General features: G+C 48.4%; 1 protein-coding gene across 3 annotated transcripts in view; it reads right to left on the minus strand.

Moving 5' to 3' along the window:
* JAZF1 (JAZF zinc finger 1) overlaps nucleotides 1–20,353 on the minus strand; it is a 335,261-nt gene that overhangs the window by 31,523 nt on the left and 283,385 nt on the right. For all 3 annotated transcript variants that reach the window (XM_051853259.2, XM_070059687.1, XM_070059686.1), the window contains one exon: nucleotides 12,237–12,433. In XM_051853259.2, the coding sequence (XP_051709219.1) occupies nucleotides 12,237–12,433 (197 nt within the window). The remainder of the gene's footprint in view (nucleotides 1–12,236; nucleotides 12,434–20,353) is intronic.

Here is a 20,353-nt window from a genome sequence, read left to right on the forward strand (position 1 = left end):
GCCACTCAGAACACTTTCCAGACAAGAACCTGATTTCACTCCACAGAGGCTGCAAACTGCCATCTTCTGGAGGAAGATAAGAGGGGCAAGGTGGCAAGAAAATATCCATTCACCTCTCAGCCCTGCCGATCTTCCAGAACATTCTGTCACAGAACAGAAAACACAAAGTGAACGGAACCGTGCGGCGTCTAAGAGGCAGAGCTCCTTTCAAGTGTGGACACGGTGTAATTCCTTCTCCCCTGGACCTTCCTTGCTCGGCAGGACTCAGATGACACTGCTCACCCGCGGCTGCGTTCACAGCCTTTGTGAAGGGCTTCCCTCCCGGCTGACGGCCGGCTTGGTCTCTCATCTCAGCAGCCCCTCCCTCTGCTGACCACACCAGGAAAAAGATCTTTGTGGAGATGGAGGACAGGGAGGGTGGAAGCTCCCTCGTGGACTATTTATTCCCGACTCATTTTAGGAAACATTATGGCCACTCCTGGGCATCCCATGACCCCAGTGGGTACCACGCTCCCCTGTGCTCAGGTCCCCAGCAGAAAATGACCCATTGGCATGGAGCCTGTGCACACCTCCCTGTATAGTTTATACCTCTCCTTTACTTATAGTACCCAATACAACATAAATGCTACGTAAATGGTCGTGGCTGTGTTCTTTTGTGGACTATGACAAGAAAAATGTCTGCATGTGCCCAGAGCAGACACGATTTTTTTTCTCCCTGAATGTTCGATTCATGGTTGGTTGGATCACAGATGTGGGATCCATAGCCACAGAGGGCCGACTGTATTTATATATGTGCTAGGTGGATGCTACTATACTTTTAATTTAACATTTACTTAGAAAATACAGCGTCTCAGTTACCAGTAGTGTGTTTATATGTCTGTAGTGCATATTAAGAGTTATTCTAGAAATGGTTTCATATTTTCTGAGTAAAAGAATCCTATTTCTGTATTTGCAGTTACTTCATTGTCCTAACTGTGTGGTTTTCATTTGCAAGAGGAACGTACCCACGTCCTCCCAGGGAAGAATTCCTCCGGCTGAGGGGCAGTGCCAGGGTGGGTGGCAGCAGCCACCTGGCCCTTGTAAGTGATGGCAGGTGAAGGCCCCTTGGCTGGCCACTCTCACTGCTAGGCCATGACACGGTGACTTTATGCTTTTTAATGTTAACCATTTGTCAAGTTTTGCTAGTCTTAAGAAAATGCGATTCTTTGATGCACAACACAGCATGTCCTAAATTACATACACTGACATTACAGAAACCAAGTGGCTTTAATTAAACATTTTCTCCCCCAAAGACTGCTTCCTTTTTATGGCAGTGAAATGCTGTGTAGAGCATCTAAGTGCTTTGCCAAAACCAGCTTCGTAAGGTGAATTTAAGAGGACTTTCAACACAGTAATGGTCTGAACCTGATGGAACAATAGGAAGGAACCATTTAAAGGGATGGCGTGGGCCCTGCTCAAGACACGGGGTCATGATCGGGTCCCAGAACCCTAACGGGACAGCGCAGTCAGTCCCCCACAGCTGTTAGAGCGCTGGATAGTGCCTGGCAGTGCTGCCTGGAGGAAGAGACCCCCGAAAGACGAGCTCTTGCATGGCAACAGAGATGCACACCCACTCTAAGCGCAAGATTCCAGCGAGAATCTTAACTCCACGTCTTAGATGGCCCGAGTCGTCTCCCGTGGACAACGGTCTGCCAGAAAGAGCATCTGCTTTGCGTTCATGTTTTCTTGCTTTATGGTAATTCTGAAATGTGCATCTATTTGAAAACTAAAAATCCACCCAGCCTCAGGCTGCAAGGAGACCTCCTAGCTGGCAGATGGGGGTAGGGACTGGCCAGCTGCTTTGCTCAGAGCCACTCAGCGCCTTCACAAGGGAAGTGGGGAAGTGTCCTTGGGCTTAGAGCTATTTCGAATATGGTGGCTGCTTTTGTTTTTGTGTTGTAAAAATACTACTCTGTCACTGAGGTATCAAGATAGTGAGCAGCACATCATGATATTAGTAATTGTGTTTCCATCCCAAATAGAACCTGCATTGGCTCCATTTTTAAGAAGATATTCAGGGGGTCAGTGCTGTGGAGTAGTAGGCTAAGCCGCCGCCTGCAGTGCCGGCATCCCATTTGGGTACCAGTTCATGTCCTGGCTGCTCCTCTTTTGATTCAACTCTCTGCTATGGCCTGGGAAAGCAGTAGAAGATAGCCCAAGTGCCTGGGCTCCTGCACCCACGTGGGAGACCTAGAAGAAGCTCCTGGCTTCAGAGATGGGCCCAGCTCTGGCTGTTGTAGCCATCTGGGAAGTGAACCAGCAGATGGAAGAACTCCCTCTCTGTCTCTCCATCTGTCTGTAACTATTTCTCAATAAATATGATCTTTTTTTTTTTTTTTGAGAAGTTACTCAGCTCAGCAGAGTATGAGATACATCTTTGATAAGATCAAGCCACCTTGTTACTGATGGATATTAATTCACAGCATCAGCCAGTTTTCCAAGAAGATGGAGCGGGTTGAGTTTGTTAGTAAGGTGCCCACAGTGCACGACCCACAGCCCCCTCCCCCCCTGGCACTGCAGCAGTCCCAGGAACCCAAGCTTCCTCGTTCCTGTCAGACACCACAGTCTTTTTAGTACACGCCCAAAAATTCTCAACAAAGGCCTGGAAGAGAAGCTGTGAGATCCTGGACCCTGATCTTCGTCTTAGCAGGACCAAATTAACTTAGCTAAAGCTTTCTCCTTCTTTACTGCTGTGTGGCTGGATGTGTCTGGGGTTTATTTTATTGTTCAAACTAGAGCCATATGGAAAAGACATTAAAATACGTTTGCTACCCTGATACCTGCAAAGATGAAAGGCCGCCTTTGATTTTAGTGTGCCGTGCTTGAGGCTACTGGGCGAGGGAGCGGGCAGAAAGGAGAGCTTTGGATGCACGCACACTTGGCGGGTTCATGAATTCATCAGGTGTGAGACCTGCATCACCGTCACCCTAGAGGTACATGGGGGCACCGAATGCAGGCTTGTCTGTCTGCGTTTTCAGTGGAGTCCATGTCACTTTCCATGCTGCCAGCACGCCACTGTCTAGCAGTCGTGTTTCGGTTCTGGTACTCACTTCCAAAGGAAAACTATTGGGAAGTGTCCACTGATGGATGTTGGCCTGCGACTGGGCTCTGGACCTTGGCTTTGAGAGATGGCATTCTTTTTTGGGGTGGGGGTGTGGGCAGCAGTCTTAATGTGTGCCCTTTAAAACAACTTCACCTTGGGATCTTTCTTGATATGTTTTTGGCCAGCACGGAGACCCCTGCTGAGACAAAGGAAAAATAACTAGGATCCAGGGGCAGGGGAGTCCACCGACTGCAGCATCAGGTCAAACATGGCTGCAAAGGCTTTCCAGGTTTCTGGTGGGAATTCTGCACAGGAGACCTGTTCTTTTTACGGAGTCTGATTCAACGCTGGAAGTGGGCGGCCTTGGTTTTCTCACTTGTAAAACGCTCAACACAATGAAGGGCTCTTTCCAGCATGGGAAGCAACATCTTTTGGTTCCTGGAAGGCCCAGGTCCTCTAGTTTTCTACCAGAAACACGCTCAGTCATTGTCAGCTCTCAACTGTGTGGCAAGGCTGAGTCTGGCTGGCGGCCTTCCTGTCCTCCCCTCTCCGCTGATGGAACACGCACTGCAATCGGTTGACTGGCTGATCTCATCATGCCACTGCTTCCTTAGTGTCCCGACGAAGCTGGGACCAACGGATCCTGCTTACTGTCTCTCTTCACCCCGCAGGAAATTCCAGAGATTTCCCTGCTCACGCTGCTGCGTGTGTTTGTGTCCTTTGTTCCTAAGTGGATTGTTTATCGCACAGGAAATGGCATTTGCTGGTTCAAGCAGGGAGTGGGAGCTCTGGGCTCCTGTTCCCCATCTTTCTTCTGCTTGGGCCATTGTTGTTGTTGCTTTTTTAACTGAGGTAAAATTCACAACAGTGAAACGCCCAGGTCTGAAGTAGGATTGGATCAGTTTGATAAAAGCATACACGTCTTTGTTCCACGGTGCCTCGGCGCAGGGGGCTTGTTTGCCAGGGCAGGCTGTCGGCAGGCAGAGTGGGGCCCTTCCTGGGCTGCTGTTCTTTCTCAGCCGGCAGTGGGAGCAGAGAGGGTGTTGACCCAGCGTTGTCCTTGACCCTGTCCTTCGCTCATCAGCCTGCACAGGGAAGTAGGCTTCCCCTGCATCACACAGTAGGGGAACGGAGGCTTGGAAGGGGCTAAGGCCATCTACCTTGCAAGCTGCACAACCAAGGTTTGAACGCAGTTGCCCTGACATCAGGGCTCTTAGCACTTTTCCTTTGTGCTCCCAGAGTTCTGAAAGTCCCTCCCTGCCCCCCCCCCCCCCCCCTGCACCAGAACACTCCAGGCACACACAGCTTTGCAGGTCTGTCACTATGCGGCCATTCCATAGTGGTCATGGCCCCGGTCACTCCCCTCTGGCCTCACCTTATTCCAGCTTTGTCATGACTTACACTTCCTTGCAACCGTCTGAGCCATCCTCTGGTAACTGCATTGAGCACACGGAGAGTAACCCCAGCTGTCTCTCTACCTGTCTTCCTGACAGCCCAGGGGCTCATGAGTTAGCACACGTGTGTGTGTGTCACGTGTTCGCCATCTCCCATAGGGGACTGGAGGAAGAACGTTCCACCCCCACCGAGTCTATGCCTGATGCTTTTCCTGTATCTCCAATACTCTGCCACAGTGCCTTACAACACAGCAGATGCGCAGTTCTGCCAAAGGAAGAGACCTTGGTGGCACCTGAGGAGCAGCCCAACCTCGGCTTCTTTGCAAAGTGCGTCCTCAAGTGTTGGCGTGGACCAGACAAGATGGAGAATGGGAATGGTTTTGTCCACTATAGACATAATCCAGTACTGTTACAAACTGCCCCCCCCCCCCCGCTTTTTTTTTTGAATGGTTGTCTTCTTTTGTTCGGGATGTTTGGTGGTGGGAAAATCAATGACAGACCCTTTCCTTCCTGCCATCCTCACTCCACCCACATTTTGAACAGCAAGAGGGTTTTTTTTTGTTTCTTTAAGTAGCCATAGGAGATGGAAAGGAAGAGAATTAACTGCATGTCTCGACTGGGACACTCAGGCATCAGGAAAAAGCTTTACTGCTCCATCAAAAAAGGTAGATGAGAGGACAAGGATTAGGGCAAAGTAAACAAAGCAGGGAGGGACGTGGGGTCTGTCACAGACCCGGATGGAGCCCCAGGCGGGTAACAGAGCAGTGCGAGCAGCGCCGGGGCCGCCTCCAGCTACGGGACCGCGCGTTTGGGAGAAAAGGAAGACAGAAATCAAGACCGTTTTCTTCACAGAAGATCTGGGGGACGGTTTCTTAGGCATCACCTAGACACTCAAATCCTGAGGGCAGAACCTGTGAGAAAAAAAATCCCACCTTGGCCTCAGGAATTTGTAAGATCACAGAATTCCGTCAGGTGGGAGCATCTCGCTTCACTCGGCTCCGTTTGCACTGTGTTGCACGGGACGCGAGTTCTCCCCGCTTTCCTTCTATCTCAGTGTCTTTGCTTGGGTGGGTGGGAGGAGGTGGGTTAGCGGAGACCCTGTCTGGGCGTCTCTGAGTCTGTGTCTCCGTGCGAAGCCTACTTCAGTGTATCTTGCTACCTAAAAATAAAGGCACAGGGGAAGAGCCTAACAGCTCCAGAGAGACTCTCCTTGGCGTTTGGAAGCCCAGTCAGTTCTCTGAGTTTGGATCACACAATCATTTCCACTCTGAGGGAGGAATGATCACTTGCCTTTTTAAAATGATTTGATGTGTATTTAGTGACTTCTGAAAATTTAAACATCGTTTAAATTTGAATAATTTATTACAAAAGCCATAAAGAAACGTTAAGAATGCTAGAAGGTCAGACAGCAGGAAACACAGTAAAATGGAGTAAAATAAAACAACACGGAAACTTACATTCTGCATTGTTAGGTCGAAAAAGAGAACTGAAAAAGTTGGCTTAATTTCCTTGGGTGCCCTCCTCTGGTTTAATAATTGAACTTTTTCCCCCCAAGTGGGCCAAAATACATACACAGAAATTTTCCAGGACAGACTGCAGTGCAGTTATAACCGGAAACCTGGCCAGCGCCCTCCGTGGCGGCCCCATTGCCAGCGCGGGAGCATCTGCTCCCTCCCACTGACTTCCTCGCTGCAGCCCAAGGATGTGGCAGCAACGTGGGAACAGGTTACCCACTGCGTGAAAACACAGACGGTGCCACCAGACGGGCCACATTTCCACGGCAGTGGTTTCTCATCTCTGGCTGCAGGTCAGATTTACTAACCTGAGAGAGCTTAAAAAAAAAAAAAAAAAAAAAAAGACTCCCAATGCCCAGCCCCATCCACTGGCTGAATCAAAAGCTCTGGGTGGAGCCCAGGCATGCACATAGCTGCAAAAATTTTCCAGGTGATTTCAACATTCGGCCTGATGGCAAGTCACTTTTTAGTAGGCTCAGTGGGTAAATGTTGGGGAGTAGGGGACTGGGATAAATTACTCCCTTAACTAGGCTGTAGGTACTGGCAACGAGGATAACCTGCTAGTGATGGATGTACATGTTATCTTAGGCTTTCCCCTGTAAAATGCTCAATTAATTTGATGGCAAAATCCATTAAATTTTTTGGTCAACAGTTATATTTATATATCATTTGATTATATATACTAAATTGTATTAATTTTGAAAGTAATATAGAACATGTAGAGAAAGAGAAAGAAGAAAATAAATAACATTCATCTTTGTATTCTATTACGGCAGCTATGGTTGGGGGCTAGCGCTGTGGCGTAGTGAGAAAACCTGCCATTTGCAGTGCTGGAATCCCATATGGGCGCTGATTCCAGTCCTGGCTGCTCCATATATGATGCTGCTCCCTACTAATGTGCCTGGGAAAGCAAGGGGAAAGACAGGTTAAGTGCTAGGGTCCCTGTACTCATGCGGGAGACCCAGATGGGACCCCTAGCTTCAGCCTGGCCCAGCTCCAGCTGTGGCAGCCATCTGGGGAGTGAGCCAGCAGATAGAAGATCTCACTCTCTCTGTCTCTCCCTCTCTGTTCATCTGACTTTCAAATAAATAAACAAACAGATAAACAAATCTCTTTTAAAAAGTAAGCCTGGTTAACTTTTAGGGAGTTAAAAAAAATAGAGGGGCCAGCATTGTGCTGTAGTGGCTAAGCTGCCATCTGCAATGCTGGCTTCCCATATGGACACTAGGTAGTGTCCTGGCTACTCCACTTCTGATGCAGCTCCCTACTAATGGACTGGGGAAATAGGGGAAGATGGCCCAAATGCTTGGGCCCCTGCACCCAGGTTGGATACCAGGAAGAGGCTTCTGGTTCCAGCTTGGCCCAGCTTCAGCCGTCATGGCCATTTGGAGTGTGAAGCAGCGGGTGCAAGATCTGTCCTTCTGTCACCCCCTCTATCACTCTGCCTTTTACATAAATAAATCTTTAAAAAAATCAAGACATTGCAAAAAGATGTACATTTTTAAAAAAATGTAAAAGTGAGTTTATACTGCACACAGTTTTGTAACCTGATCTCCTCACTTAATTTGCTGTGAAAACTTCCACAGCATTACACAGTTGTGAGTTGCTGCAAAACCACCAATCTTTATAATGGTCACTATCGGTGACTTTTTTTTTTTTAACTTTAAATATTTATTTATTTATTTGAAAGTCAGAATTAGAGAGACTGAGAGAGAGATCTTCTATCTGCTGGTTCACTCTCCAGTGGCGGAAGCCAGGAGCCCTATCCAGTCTCCCACATGGGTGCAGGGGCCCAAGGACTTGGACTATTTTCTACTGCTTTCCCAGGCCACAGAGAGAGCTGGATCGGAAGAAGAGCAGCCAGGACTAGAACCGGCACCCATATGGGATTCCGGCGCTTCAGGCCAGGGCTTTAACCCACTGCACCATAGCACTGTCCCCTCAAAGTAACAATTTCAACAATTAGCTGCAAACCTGAGTATTTAAACAACTGGCTCTGTGAAGTCAGCTGACCTTCAGAGTAAACTTTGGCTAAACTAAACCGGCAAGGCCTTCAGCTCTGAGGTGCTGTTTGACGTTCGGACTGGTGGAACGCACGCACGCACGAGCTGCAGTGAGGGACGGGGAACCTCAGTCTCAGTGAGTTTGCAGGTGGCAAGTGAATAGCAACTGGGCACCCAGATGGCTGAAGCTCTAACAAGAGCTTTTGGAAAGGGGTGAATATGAAAGGGGTGTGGATGAAAAACGTTGCTCTGTTCTTCTAGCAGACACAGAGATGTGTCAAGTCAGCCTTCTTAAACTTCTGTTTCTTTATCTGTACATGAAAGTAAGGTTGTGTCATGGGGCCGGTGTTAGGGTTAAGTATGACATCACACGTGAAGAACACAGCACACAGAGCAAATGTTCTGCAAACGTCGGTGGCCTTCCTCCCTTGCTAATCACACTCCACGCACAGGTAGAGACACAGGTATGTTCAGGGACACAGGTGTTATCTTTTCATTCCACTGCTGCACAGGCTTTTTCAAGCCCACACTTATCATTATTTTTAAAGCAGCTGGGTATGAATTGCTTTAACATTTTATTTTTGAAGAACTTCAACACGTTTGTCTTAAAATTCTATGTCTCTATGATTTAAGCTAGAGGTTGGCAAATTGTGACTTGTTTTTTAAGTGACACACAGCGAGCCAGAGAGAGGGAGTTATCTTCTATCTTCTGGTTCACTCCCCAAACGCTAAAATGACCAGGTTGAAGCCAGGAGTCTGGAGCTTCCTCTGGAGCTTCCCATGTGGGTGCAGGGGCCGAAGCACTTGGGCCACCCTCCACTACTTTCCGAGGTGCATTAGCAGGGAGCTGAACTGGAAGTGTAGCAGCTGGGTCTTGAACTGGCACCCACATGGGATTGCGGTGTGGCAAGCAGCAGTGTAGCCCTGTGAGCCGTGAATGAAGTCCTACACAAACTTTTACTTTTGGGGGAATGCACCAGGCTCCTTGGTTTATCTGTTGCACTGTCCACTATTCCAGCAGAGCTGAGGACCTGAACAGGGACCCGCTGGCCCGCGAAGCCTGCGGTGTTTACCACTGGGTCCTTCACAGAGAAGTGCGCCAACCCACGATTTAAACTGCTCTAAGCTTTTAAGTGACTAAAACATTTCCCCCCTATCTATAGGAAAAAATAAATAAGGATAAGACAGGAAAACGAAGAAACTGAAGATTCCCCTAGGATTCAGAAGTTGCTCCACAGCGTTCCTTCTGAGGATATCTAAGGAACACCTGAGACTCTAGGATGACGCTGAATTACAATTCAGTCTGCTCACGAAAGCACACCTTAATGACTCTGAGGGCGGAGGGAACTTTTTATTAATACATGTATTTTTATATTTCCATAAAATAATTTCTTTTAAAATAAAAAAAATTTAAGTTTTAGATTAGCAGGTAGTACTTGCCCATCTGTGAGGGGTACAAAGCATACACACAGCTTCAACAGATGGTACCAGGCCACCAGCCTTTCCATTTCCTGATCTTGTGTGCAGCCTACCAGTCCTCTCTACAGTTCTTTATACAGGACTTTTTACATCATCATGAGCCACAGTCACCCCACTGTGCCACAAAACACCAGGACTTAAAGAACACTTTACAAATGAAGTTTCCTGCAAGATGGCTGTTAACTTCTGAACCAGAAATGCATTTTGAATATGGAGCTGGAAAGAGTGGATTTAGGAGGTAGAGAGGTGGAATATTATTTATAACTTGGCAACGAGAGTGACTGAACCCACATTAGTCAGGCAAAATAATCTGCTCTCTCTAAGTGCAGGTAAAATAACATGCTGAACACTGACAAATGTACATAGTCAAAGTAGGACAGGGTGGGGATTTAAGAAACCATTTCCCCTGCTGATTTTTAGTGTTTACATGGAATGTTCTTCAAGCAGCAAATAACTTACCAATGATCCTGACAGATTGAAAATGATACATCTTTACCACAACATAAATTAATCCTCTCAGTGGGAAATGGCTAAAATAGGCAGGGTGTCAGAAATATTTCTTTATGTCTGAAGGAAAGGAAATGATTCCATTTCTTCCAAACATTCGTACACGAAAAATAATAAACTCTCGCTTTTAAACTGCCTCTACTTTCAGAGTTCCAAGGCACCCGTCACTAATTGGGGCAGCGACGGTTATCTGGTGTTGGACATGAGTCAGTCCGTATTACCTTGGGTATACAACACACCCAGAGCTGGGTGCTACCTCCATAATTTGTATAATATGAGAAAATAGTATGAAAATATCCAGAAAGTCAGAGGATAGCAGAGAACCCCAGTCCCCACGTCATACTCTCTTTTGCTCCTTAGAGTTACATAGCACATGCTACACAAAGAACAAAGTCAGGCTTTGGAGATGAACTGTGGGGAGCGTGCTGGCCCATCTAAGGAGACGGACAGATGCCAACACAAACGAACCATGCAGCCTCTCCGTTCCCAAAGTCAGCCCTGGACCTGAGGGAGAGCGTCCACCGAGTGCAGGCTGCGCTTCCCCGCTCTGCACTGGACTCTCGCAGCGCGGCCTGCAGCATGGCTGTCATTTGTGACGCCTTGTGACGCCTCTCGTCACAGCACTGGTGAAAGAAGTTGAGGCAGGAATGCCGACCCACCTGCCTCCCACAAACTCAGAGAGGCTCAATCCTGACGGAACGCACAGGGTGTCTGCCACACCCGGGGTCTCCCGAAACGCGCACAGCCTAAGCAGTTCCCTACTTAGCGTGACTGGGCTGGGGAAACTTGGAGAGTAACCATCACTATGAGGGCCTGGTGTTAAGGCGGCCGCCGACCTTTAACGCCTCATCTCCCACACTTAGAAGGGCTACCTTTTCCCCAATTCTCAAACTCGCCGCGAGCACGACTATTGCAGTCACCTCTCGAGATTGGAGACATTAAAAGAGAAAGGTACAAACTGAAAGAGAAAATAAAGTTACTCACGGTCAGGTGGATGCTAGGGAGATAGTGCTGTGGTTCCAAGTCCTCTTAGTGTCTGCTAAACTCACAGCGAGCCACAGCACCCTGCCTCCTCTGAGCCCTGGCCACCTGCCTGCGTGGGCTACCTGGGACTCACAGGGCTCTGCTCTGACACACAGCCTTTGCAAAACTCCATTCCCCTTGGGACATCACTTCTTTCCCCTTCCTTTTTAATTACACAGGGTTTGCAAAAAAGCTCATGGAAAATGTGTATTTTGGAAAAAAAAATGTATGGAGTTCAAAACATTTTTGTGCTAAAATAAACTTTTAATTCCATTTTCTGCACAGAGTTTAAGTGCCCTCATTCTTGCTCCTATTTGTCTTTCAAGGGAAGCATGTCTGGACTTCGTCGAGCAGCTCTGGGTGTGCTCCCATCACGGAGGTCTTCTAGATGGCACTCGTGCAGACAATGTGCTATTAATTTCGTTACCTTTCCCTCCTCCTGCCTGGGGGACGGCAAATACGCTCCCTGCTTCTTAGATGAGACAAAGAGGGACCTCCCCCGCCTCTCCTACCATCCTAACTCCTGCCTGTGGACCGGAGGCTCTGGGAGGAAGTGCTGAGCAGGCTGGCTGCTCACCCTGGGACGAGCTTGGAAGGCGCTGGGGACATCAGCAGAGTTAGGAAGCCTGGTGGTCCTCCAGCAGCAGAGATGATACTCCGATCCCCACCCCCGACTCCCGTTTTATTTTGTAGTCACTTTCACATTTGAGGGGGGAAGACAAGGGTGTGCTTGGGGACCCCCTACAATGCCAGCATCTTCCACCAGGCATGGGCTTGTGGGGGATGGAGAGGGGCCTCCCTCGGCTCACCTGTACGGCTCAGGGTCTGGCACCTGGGAGGATTCTAAATGCGTTTTTTCCCCCCTGACCATCATATCATGGGAAATTTCAAAGCAGAACAAACAGGGGAGGGCACAGTGAGCCTCCACGTAGCCATTACTCTGCTTCAGCAGCAACCAGCACGGGCACCCGTTCACCCGTTCCTTCGCTTCATCCGCACACGGCGCACAGCAGACACTTTGTAAACGCCTGTGCAAACAGTACCACGTTAACACTAGCTTATCAACAGAGCCAATCAACAAGCTCCAGAGCCCAGGCGAGGGGGTCCAGGAAGCGCTGGGTCAGAGGCATCCGTCATCCACGCCCAGCTCCCTCCCACCTTCGGCACATCACCCGTGTGAGCACACGCACATGCGCACTCACGCACCTCTCAAGTGCTGGGCCACGCCACTCACCTGTCGGAGTGCTGCTGCGGAAGGAAGAGGAGGGGGTGATGGGTGGGGTCACGGGTGGAGTAAGGCTGCCACTGCTGTGGCGTGGCGGCGTGGACACATTCCCTCGGGACACTGAGCTGGACAGGGTCAGCGAGAGCTTCGGCTGGATCTTCTTCTTGAGAGACTCCTGCTCTCGGCGGGCTGCGTCTGTCATGAATCTGAAACAAGTGTGGACAGTAAGTGACCTGGGCCGTTTATAGCCTGCGAGGATTCCTGACGCTTACCCCTTGCCCCAACCTGCAGAGGCCGGAGCCCAGGAAAGAAGCTGGGTTGCAGGGCAGTGCCGGCCTCACAAACTCACAACAGCTCCCCCTTGGCCAGGCCGTGGAATCATATTCAGACCTGTGGCTTTTAAGGTTCCCCAGTCGGACCCATTAGGTGTAAATACACAGAATAGAGCTGCATGCAGACCACGCATCCTGGCTCCAAATCTCACCTCCTGGAAGGTCCAGTCTCTATAAGATTTATTATTAAAGGTTTATTAGTAAGAGGTCTCTCACGTGGGTGCAGGGGCCCAAGTATTTGGGACATCTTTCACTGCTTTTCCAGGCAGGCAGCTGGATTGGAAGCAGAACAGCCAAGACTCAAACCAGCATGCGTATGGGATGCGGGCACTGCAGACGGTGGCTTACCCAGTGGCACCACCATGCTGCGCCCAAGGTCCGCTCTCCTTTTTGCCCACCCATCCTAAGGATCCCGCCGGCTCGTCCAAGGGTGGAGTCCTCCTTCTTTATCTGTGCGTTGGCAGCAGGTATGGCTCGCAGCAGTTAGCCACTGCTTCAGAGAAGGCTGCACGCAAAGTCTGATTTTTTTTTTTTTTTGCATCACTCTAGATTATCGCACTGTTGCATGGGTTTTACAAATGTTTGTGGCTAATGGTAGGTGTGCCTCCCTGTGGTGTTGGCAAGGACTCTTGTGCCTACTGTCACCGAGAATACTGTCCAGCCCGGCTCAGCAGAGGGTCGTGGGATGACTGCACCAATCCGCCCTGGCCGATTCAAGGAGCACCAGTGGGGACAGCAGCTAAGGAGCTGTGTGTACTCTGATTTGGTCACTCATAGGGAGAAAGGCCGCTTTTCCTGACAGTTTCACTTTGCAAACTTCAGAATGACTCTTGCAACACTTCTCTCAGTGTTAGCCACATTCCAGCTTTGTTCTGTTTTTGCTGTGTAATCTAACATTCCGTAAGTTCACGTCATATGAGACTCAAAACAAACCCCAAGAAGTGGCATCTCTTCCAAATGAGCACACGTCTTTTGCATTATTGGCAGGCAGACTGTCAGCTGCATTGCTGGAAACTGCCATGGAAAGCCTGGTGAGTGGGATGCACAAAAGCATTTAGGTAATAAAACCAACACCTGTGCCCATCGACTGGCCTAAGAAACCAAACCTTGCCAACCCCTCCCCCAGCCATTGTATTTGGCCTATTTCCATACCATGCATCATAACCTAATCCCATTAGACATAAACATGGTCTTTTTCCCAACTGTTTCATATTCTGCCTTTGAGATTCCTTAGTATTTTCCTTCACTACACTAGGAGGTTTTGCAAGTCAACAAATAGTTATAATGTCTGGTGTAGGCTTAGAGTGGATCAAGCACCCAATGAAACAACGGTAATATTGTTACAGTGTCTTAAAATTTCTACTTTTATACTTGGGACATGGATGGCACACTTCTCAAATGGCTCCTGCAATACAATCCAGATATATAAACTGGGTTTTATAAGTGAACTGAACTGTAATAAAGCTATATGCTTTGCCTTGAGCTCTTGAGTTTTGTGCTACAAGATGGTGATGATTTAAAAAGAAAAAAGGACCATGAATGCAAGAGAGAATTGTTTGCACCTGGTGCCCAGGTACTCATTTATTTTCAGAGGCAAAATCGGTTCCACCGCTCTTAAAATTTTTTTTCCTCATCATAAACCTCTACTCAAAACACTGACTTCTGGAGAAAAGCAAGGAGCTAGTGCCTTCTTTTATTACTCCAAGTACAACTGCTAACTAGCATGGCACTGAGCTTCTCAGGTATTCAGTGTCCCTAGAGTGGGCAAAAGCATGGGTTAAACGTGTGCTTTCTTCCAGAAAGACCAACTGTTCCCAGTGGTAGATAATGAGACCAGTTTTCCAAATAGCAAAATAAGCAGAGGTATCCTGTGGGGTAGGAAAAAAAAAACACATCTTGCATTTTAGTTAAAAGCATGGTATGTGGAGTTCAAATTCTGGCTGCGTTACTTTTATTACGTGATTTCAGGCATTTTGATAAACCTCAGCTCTGTAAAATGAGGATTCAGGTTGAGCATCCCTCATCCAAAATGCTTGAGACCAGAAGTGTTTCAGATTTTGGAATATTTGCATAGACTGTACCCATTGGGCATCCCTAATCTGAAAATCCAAAATGCTCCAACAGTTCAGATTTCTGATTTAGGGATGCTGCACCTGTAATAACGGTAGGAAAGTAACTAGCATACATTTTCCTCCCTTTCTGCATGAGAATTTGATCTCTGGTGACCTTTGGCAACTATCTTAGGCAACACTAGTTACATGGAATGACCACTGACTGCTAACTTGCAGGGCTGGAAAGAACTAGGAATGATTGGAACACACCTGACGGGGAGCCAGCTATCCTGATGGGGGCCTCCTGAGAGCCATGATCTTGTACCTGGACAGGTCCCTTGCAGGGCACCAGGGACCCCTGCCACAGAGTGCTACAAAAGCTTGGACTCTGGTGGGGTACGAGGCCTCTTAGCCAGGACAGCCCCACCCCTTCCTCTCTGCACCTGCACAGGCTGCTGCAGGGCGTGTGGAGGAAGGGGCTCTGTCCTTTCTCCTGCTGAAGGGACCCAGCGCCCTGTGTGGCCCCTGGTCACCTTGTGAGTGTGAAAGTTCACAACCTAAGATGATGATACTAGTTCGGCAGTGAGGACTGGGTTAACGTGCCTGCCATATACTAAGAGGCTCAGAATGCCAAAGTGTTCCCATCCAAAGCATTACAGTGTGGTTAGGTCCCATAGGCTGCCTGCCTCCAGGTTCTCTGTGCATGCCTCACGCAGCGCTGAAACCCTCTCTGTGGCACTGGCTGACTGGAACTGGGCCCAGAGGGCACATATCTAGCATCAGAAACTCGACCAAAAGACCACTTCTCTCTGGCTAACAGCATCGATAGTGTGCTCTGCTTACCGTAAAAGAAACACTCTCCTATAGCTCAGATGTAAAACGACCATCAACCACACAACCCTCATGCACACCCCACCACAGACAGCAGTCTGTTCATGGCTTATGTTTTCTAAGAGTGTTCGGGAAGTAAGGAGGAGGCATCCGTGTTAAAAGCATTAAACTTGAGACACGCTCATAAAGCACTGCCGCCAGCCCTCCTCCCTTGGATTGGTGGCTGTGAACTTGGACACACAACCTGCAAATCACAGCAACCTGGCCAGGCCAAGACACACAGCAGCACCACTCCTTCCTGGCAACGCCACACAGACACGCGCCTAAAGGTCTGGGTTAAAATGCACCTCCCCGCACTGCCGTGTGGTTCCTCTTCCCCCTTCTCTTGATAACCACGACTTCACTTCTTTTTCGAGAGGTGCTGAACTCTGAAGTCCATATGCAATTTCCCCATCAATATAGCTGTCTGTCACAAGGCAGGCAGATTCCCAGTGGCAAGGGACCATCGGAGGAGACGAGTTACAGAGGATTTGATGCCAAGAATTGAAGACTGGAGCCAGCTGGCCCTGACCAGAATGCCAGGTGCAACCATTTTCTATCTCCAGGAGAGGTGCCCCCCAACACATCTTTGAAGGCCCTTGGCCTGGAGGTCTCATCATCACGGCCGCAAGGGCTCCCCCGTGTGCTGGGCCTAGGAAATCCTGTCCTCCAAGGAGGTCCACACCCCTTCCCCATCTCTGCTGAAGCCCTTGGGGACCATGGCCACTGAGCGGCTGCAGAGCTGGAAGAAGCCCTGCCTGCGCCAGCCCATGCAGCCCATCCTGCTCCTGGGGCTCCATGCTGTAAGTGGGGTGGGGGCTCACCCCCAAAGCCTCAGCCAGGTCCTGCTGCGGGGGGGTGGGGCTGGGGGAGGCGCCCGCACCTCCTGCCCCAGTCTCTCTGCTTGGCGATGACGGGCTGGCAGCAGCCGTGGGCTGCAGCAAGCTCCCACAGGCTTGGGAGAGCTGACTGCTAAAGTTTCCGAGATTGCGTGAGCCAGGTGTGAGTGTTATTACTAAGAACTGAGTCCACAGCTAATTCAGTCAAGTTTGGTACAAATAAAGGCATTTAACTCAAAGCTCACCACTTCCTAGTTATTTTACTATCTCCTCTGGTTCTTGAGGTTATTCACATTCGATGATACCATCTGGTCCCTGTACCATGGCGTGTTAGTACTGGGCTTCGTGATGCCATGGCTTGAAATGGGCCACAGCTGAAGCACTTACACCATGGACACCCGCAAATGCTAGAGATCAGGCTGTTTCCGCAGAGTACCTGTGGTTGTTTATTTTTGAAGGGGAAAAGATCCGTTGATTCAGTCCCCTGGCCTTTCCAGGGGAGCTACTCAGTGAAGGGATGAAGAACGGATACGAAAGCATTCTTGGCTTTTTAAAAGTTAGCAATAAGACATCTCACTAAAAGACAGAGAAAGTCTTTATGTGTCCACATTTTAAAACATTTTTAAACTGTAGGTAGACTATATATGCAAATGAGTATATTTCACAGGCATAGTTTAAAGAATTAATGGTAATCCAAGCAGCTTGTGAAAAAAAATGCCAACTTTTGAAGCTTCCTGTATGAAAACATCTTTTTCTTAAAGAAATATTACCCAAATACAGCTCTCATTGGTTTTTCAGAGTTTTTCCTTCTACTGTTATTTTTCTACACATGGAGAAAACTGAATGTTTCGTAAAGAAAATTAAAAAAAATTTAAAAAACCGCCCCACCAGTCACTTGCGACTACACTGTTGACTAACAGCCTGGAAATCTGCGGTCAGACAGAGCACTGTTTTCATTTTGAAAACGAAACTGCCGTAAGATTAATTTTAACTTTCCTACAAATCAGAAATGCCTCAGTTATTTTAATTTAATATGGTCATTTGTAGTAACATTTGTTATTGCTAGGGGAAGTACATATTCCTTAAGTAAATCTTCAAGACTCCATTGTAAATCTTTTAAAGCCTTAGACCACAACGTTCACTCCGGCTGACATGTCCGACCTGGAAACGTGAATGGAACACCGCAGTGGGAAATGTCAAGTGCAGGCCCAGGGAGACCACAGGCAGCCACAGATTCGGGAAATTTACAGCACTGGCTGCAGCCTCACTCGACGGCTGCCACCCCGAGTCGCCGGTCCTGCTGGGCTTTCCCAGCACCCGAGAACGTGGAGGTGGACAGGACCACTTGAGACCTCAGTGTCTCTCGGTGAACACGGAATGGAGTGTCAGCTCCGAGATGCACGGGTGGTTTCTGTGGAGGGAGTGTGGGCGGAGGGCTGAGCCCTGTGTCATCGAGAAAAGATGCGGTGGCCTCGGGAAGTCACAGCATTCTTCTCTGTGGCCTGGGTTTTGCTACTTGTTAATGTGAACAAGTTTTGGTTTTATGGATATTTGCAATATATTCCTGCTAGGATCCTCCTCGGATCTAACAGTGAATGATTGCAAGCAGAACATGTAGTGTTAGAACGTAGTGCATTCCACATTTGGTTTGATCTCAACTCAACCAGATCCTATGAAGTGCGCCTTCTAGCCTGGTGTTTCAGATGCCTATGTCCAACACCAGAGTGCCTGGGTTCGGCTCCTGGCTCAGCTCCCAATCTACCTTCCTGCTAATACAGACCATGGGAGGCAGTGGTAATGGCCTAAGTAATTCAGTTCCTTCTAGCCGCATGGGAGACCTGGACTGTGCTCCTCGCTCCTGCCCTGGCCCAGCCCCAGCTGCTGTAAGTATTTGGGGAGTAACCTAGCCTCTGGGAGCTCTCTGGAAGGAATCTCATACTACAGCTCAGTAAACATGTATGTATAAATAGGAGAGTGTGTCAAAAAGTTCATGGAAAGTGGAGTTAAAAGGTGAGTTTATTTTGCTGCAAAAAGTTTTGAAATGCATGCATATACAGGGTCTTCACAAAGTCTGGATGCATAACAGAAACAACTATGCAAGGACTTTTTTTTTGAAATCTACAAAGATCTGAATATTAGAAATATTTCTACAAGTTTTGCATCAAAAAACAATGGAAGACAAACTCTAACCTGAGTGGTTAAGACTACTCACTACTTTATTGTATTTAACATAAATGTTTATATGCATCCATGGATAAACAGTAATATGCTTGCTCACCCGAGGCTGCTCTGACCCCACAGGGAGTTTTATGTAATATGTATTATTTGTATTTATTTATGAAATCTTAAAAATTATGAATCAGGAAACATCTATATTCAAGGGATGGCATTTTAATGTAAATATCTGAAAATTTTCATGATTGTATATTATTTGATATACGATATCATTATTATATGATATTATTATTTTTCTATTTCATTTTAGCAAAGTATACTGGGGGAGGGGAAGGGAGATGATCCATCCACTGGTTCACTCCCCAAATGGCCACAACAGCTGGGGCTGGGTTAGGCTGAAGCTAGGAGCCAGGAACTCAATGTGGGTCTCCCACATGGTGGCAGGGGCCCAAGTACTCGGGCCATATCCTGGCTGCCTTCCCAGGTGCATTAGTAGGAAACTGGATCAGAGCGGAGTAGCCAGGACTGGAATGGAACATGGGATGCCAGCATCACAGTTGGCTTAACCTGCTGTGTCACATTTCTTACCCTGGTTAGAGGCCCTGGCCTCGAATTAGAAAATATTCGTGGAGAAGTTAGGAGGGTGGTCTCTGGAAGCAGTCTGTCTAGACTGGATCTGTTCTCTCCAGCTGTGTGACCTTGAGCCAATTACCTAATCTCTGCCTCAGTTTCCTCATCTGTAAATGGTGATGATATCAGGGCCAGCTCTCTGGGCTGTCATAAGGATGGAATGAGTTAATGCATACGAGGCACTCTGCACAGGGCCTGACACTCTGTGCTTGACAAATGGCAGGCTCCTGGTTTGTAACGGGTGTGAACAGTTGTACTGGAAACCTTAACTCGTGTATCACTGATCCCTGATGTCTGCACCAGCACCATGCTGGCTTCTGAGCTAAGGTACTGAATACTAGGATACACCTTGAAATCCAGGAGCCACCTTCCTGACTCAGCAGGCATTTGTTAAGCTACAGCTGTGGGGCCAGCACTGTGGCACAGCGGGTTAAGCCACCACCTGATATGCCAACATCCCATGAGTGCCGGTTCAAGTCCCAGCTGCTCCATTTCCAATCCAGCTCCTTGCTAATGTGCCTTTGAAAGGAGAAGAAAATGGTCCAAGAACTTGGGCCCCCATCACTCACGTGGGAGATCCAGATGGAGCTCCAGACTCCTAGCTTTGGCCTGGCCCAGCCATGGCCATTGTGGCCATTTAGGGGAGTGAACCAGCAGATGAGTATCGCTCAACTCTCACTCTGCCTGTCAGATAGATAGATAGATTTTTTTTTAAAGATTTTTCTTATTTGAGAGGTAGAATTACAGAGAGACAGACAGACAGAGAGAGAGAGAGAGAGAGAGAGAGAGGTCTTCCATCTATTGGTTCATCCCCAAATGGCCACAACAGCCAGAGCTGAGATGATCCAAAGCCAGGAGCTTCTTCCGAGTTCCCATGAGGGTGCAGGGGCTCAAGGACCTGGGCCATCTACCATTGCTTTCCCAGGCCACAGCAGAGAGCTGGATTGGAAGAGGAGCAGCCAGGACTAGAACTAGCACCCATATGGGATGTCAGCACTGCAGGCGGAGGATTAACCTACTGCACCACAGCACTGGCCCCAATAGATAGATCTTTACAGAACATTACAAACTGCTGTCACAATCCTAGGAAAATTCCAGAAGACAGCTACAGCAGTTAGGATACAAAGAGGAGGTCTCTCTAAGTAGAGGCACTGTGTGCTGGGGGCCATCTGAAACATCTGAAACATCTCTCTCTCTTCTTTGCCTCCCTCTCTGGACTTCTGGAGAAC

The sequence above is a fragment of the Oryctolagus cuniculus genome, chromosome 16, assembly GCF_964237555.1.
Source record: "Oryctolagus cuniculus chromosome 16, mOryCun1.1, whole genome shotgun sequence".
Lineage (NCBI taxonomy): Eukaryota > Metazoa > Chordata > Mammalia > Lagomorpha > Leporidae > Oryctolagus > Oryctolagus cuniculus.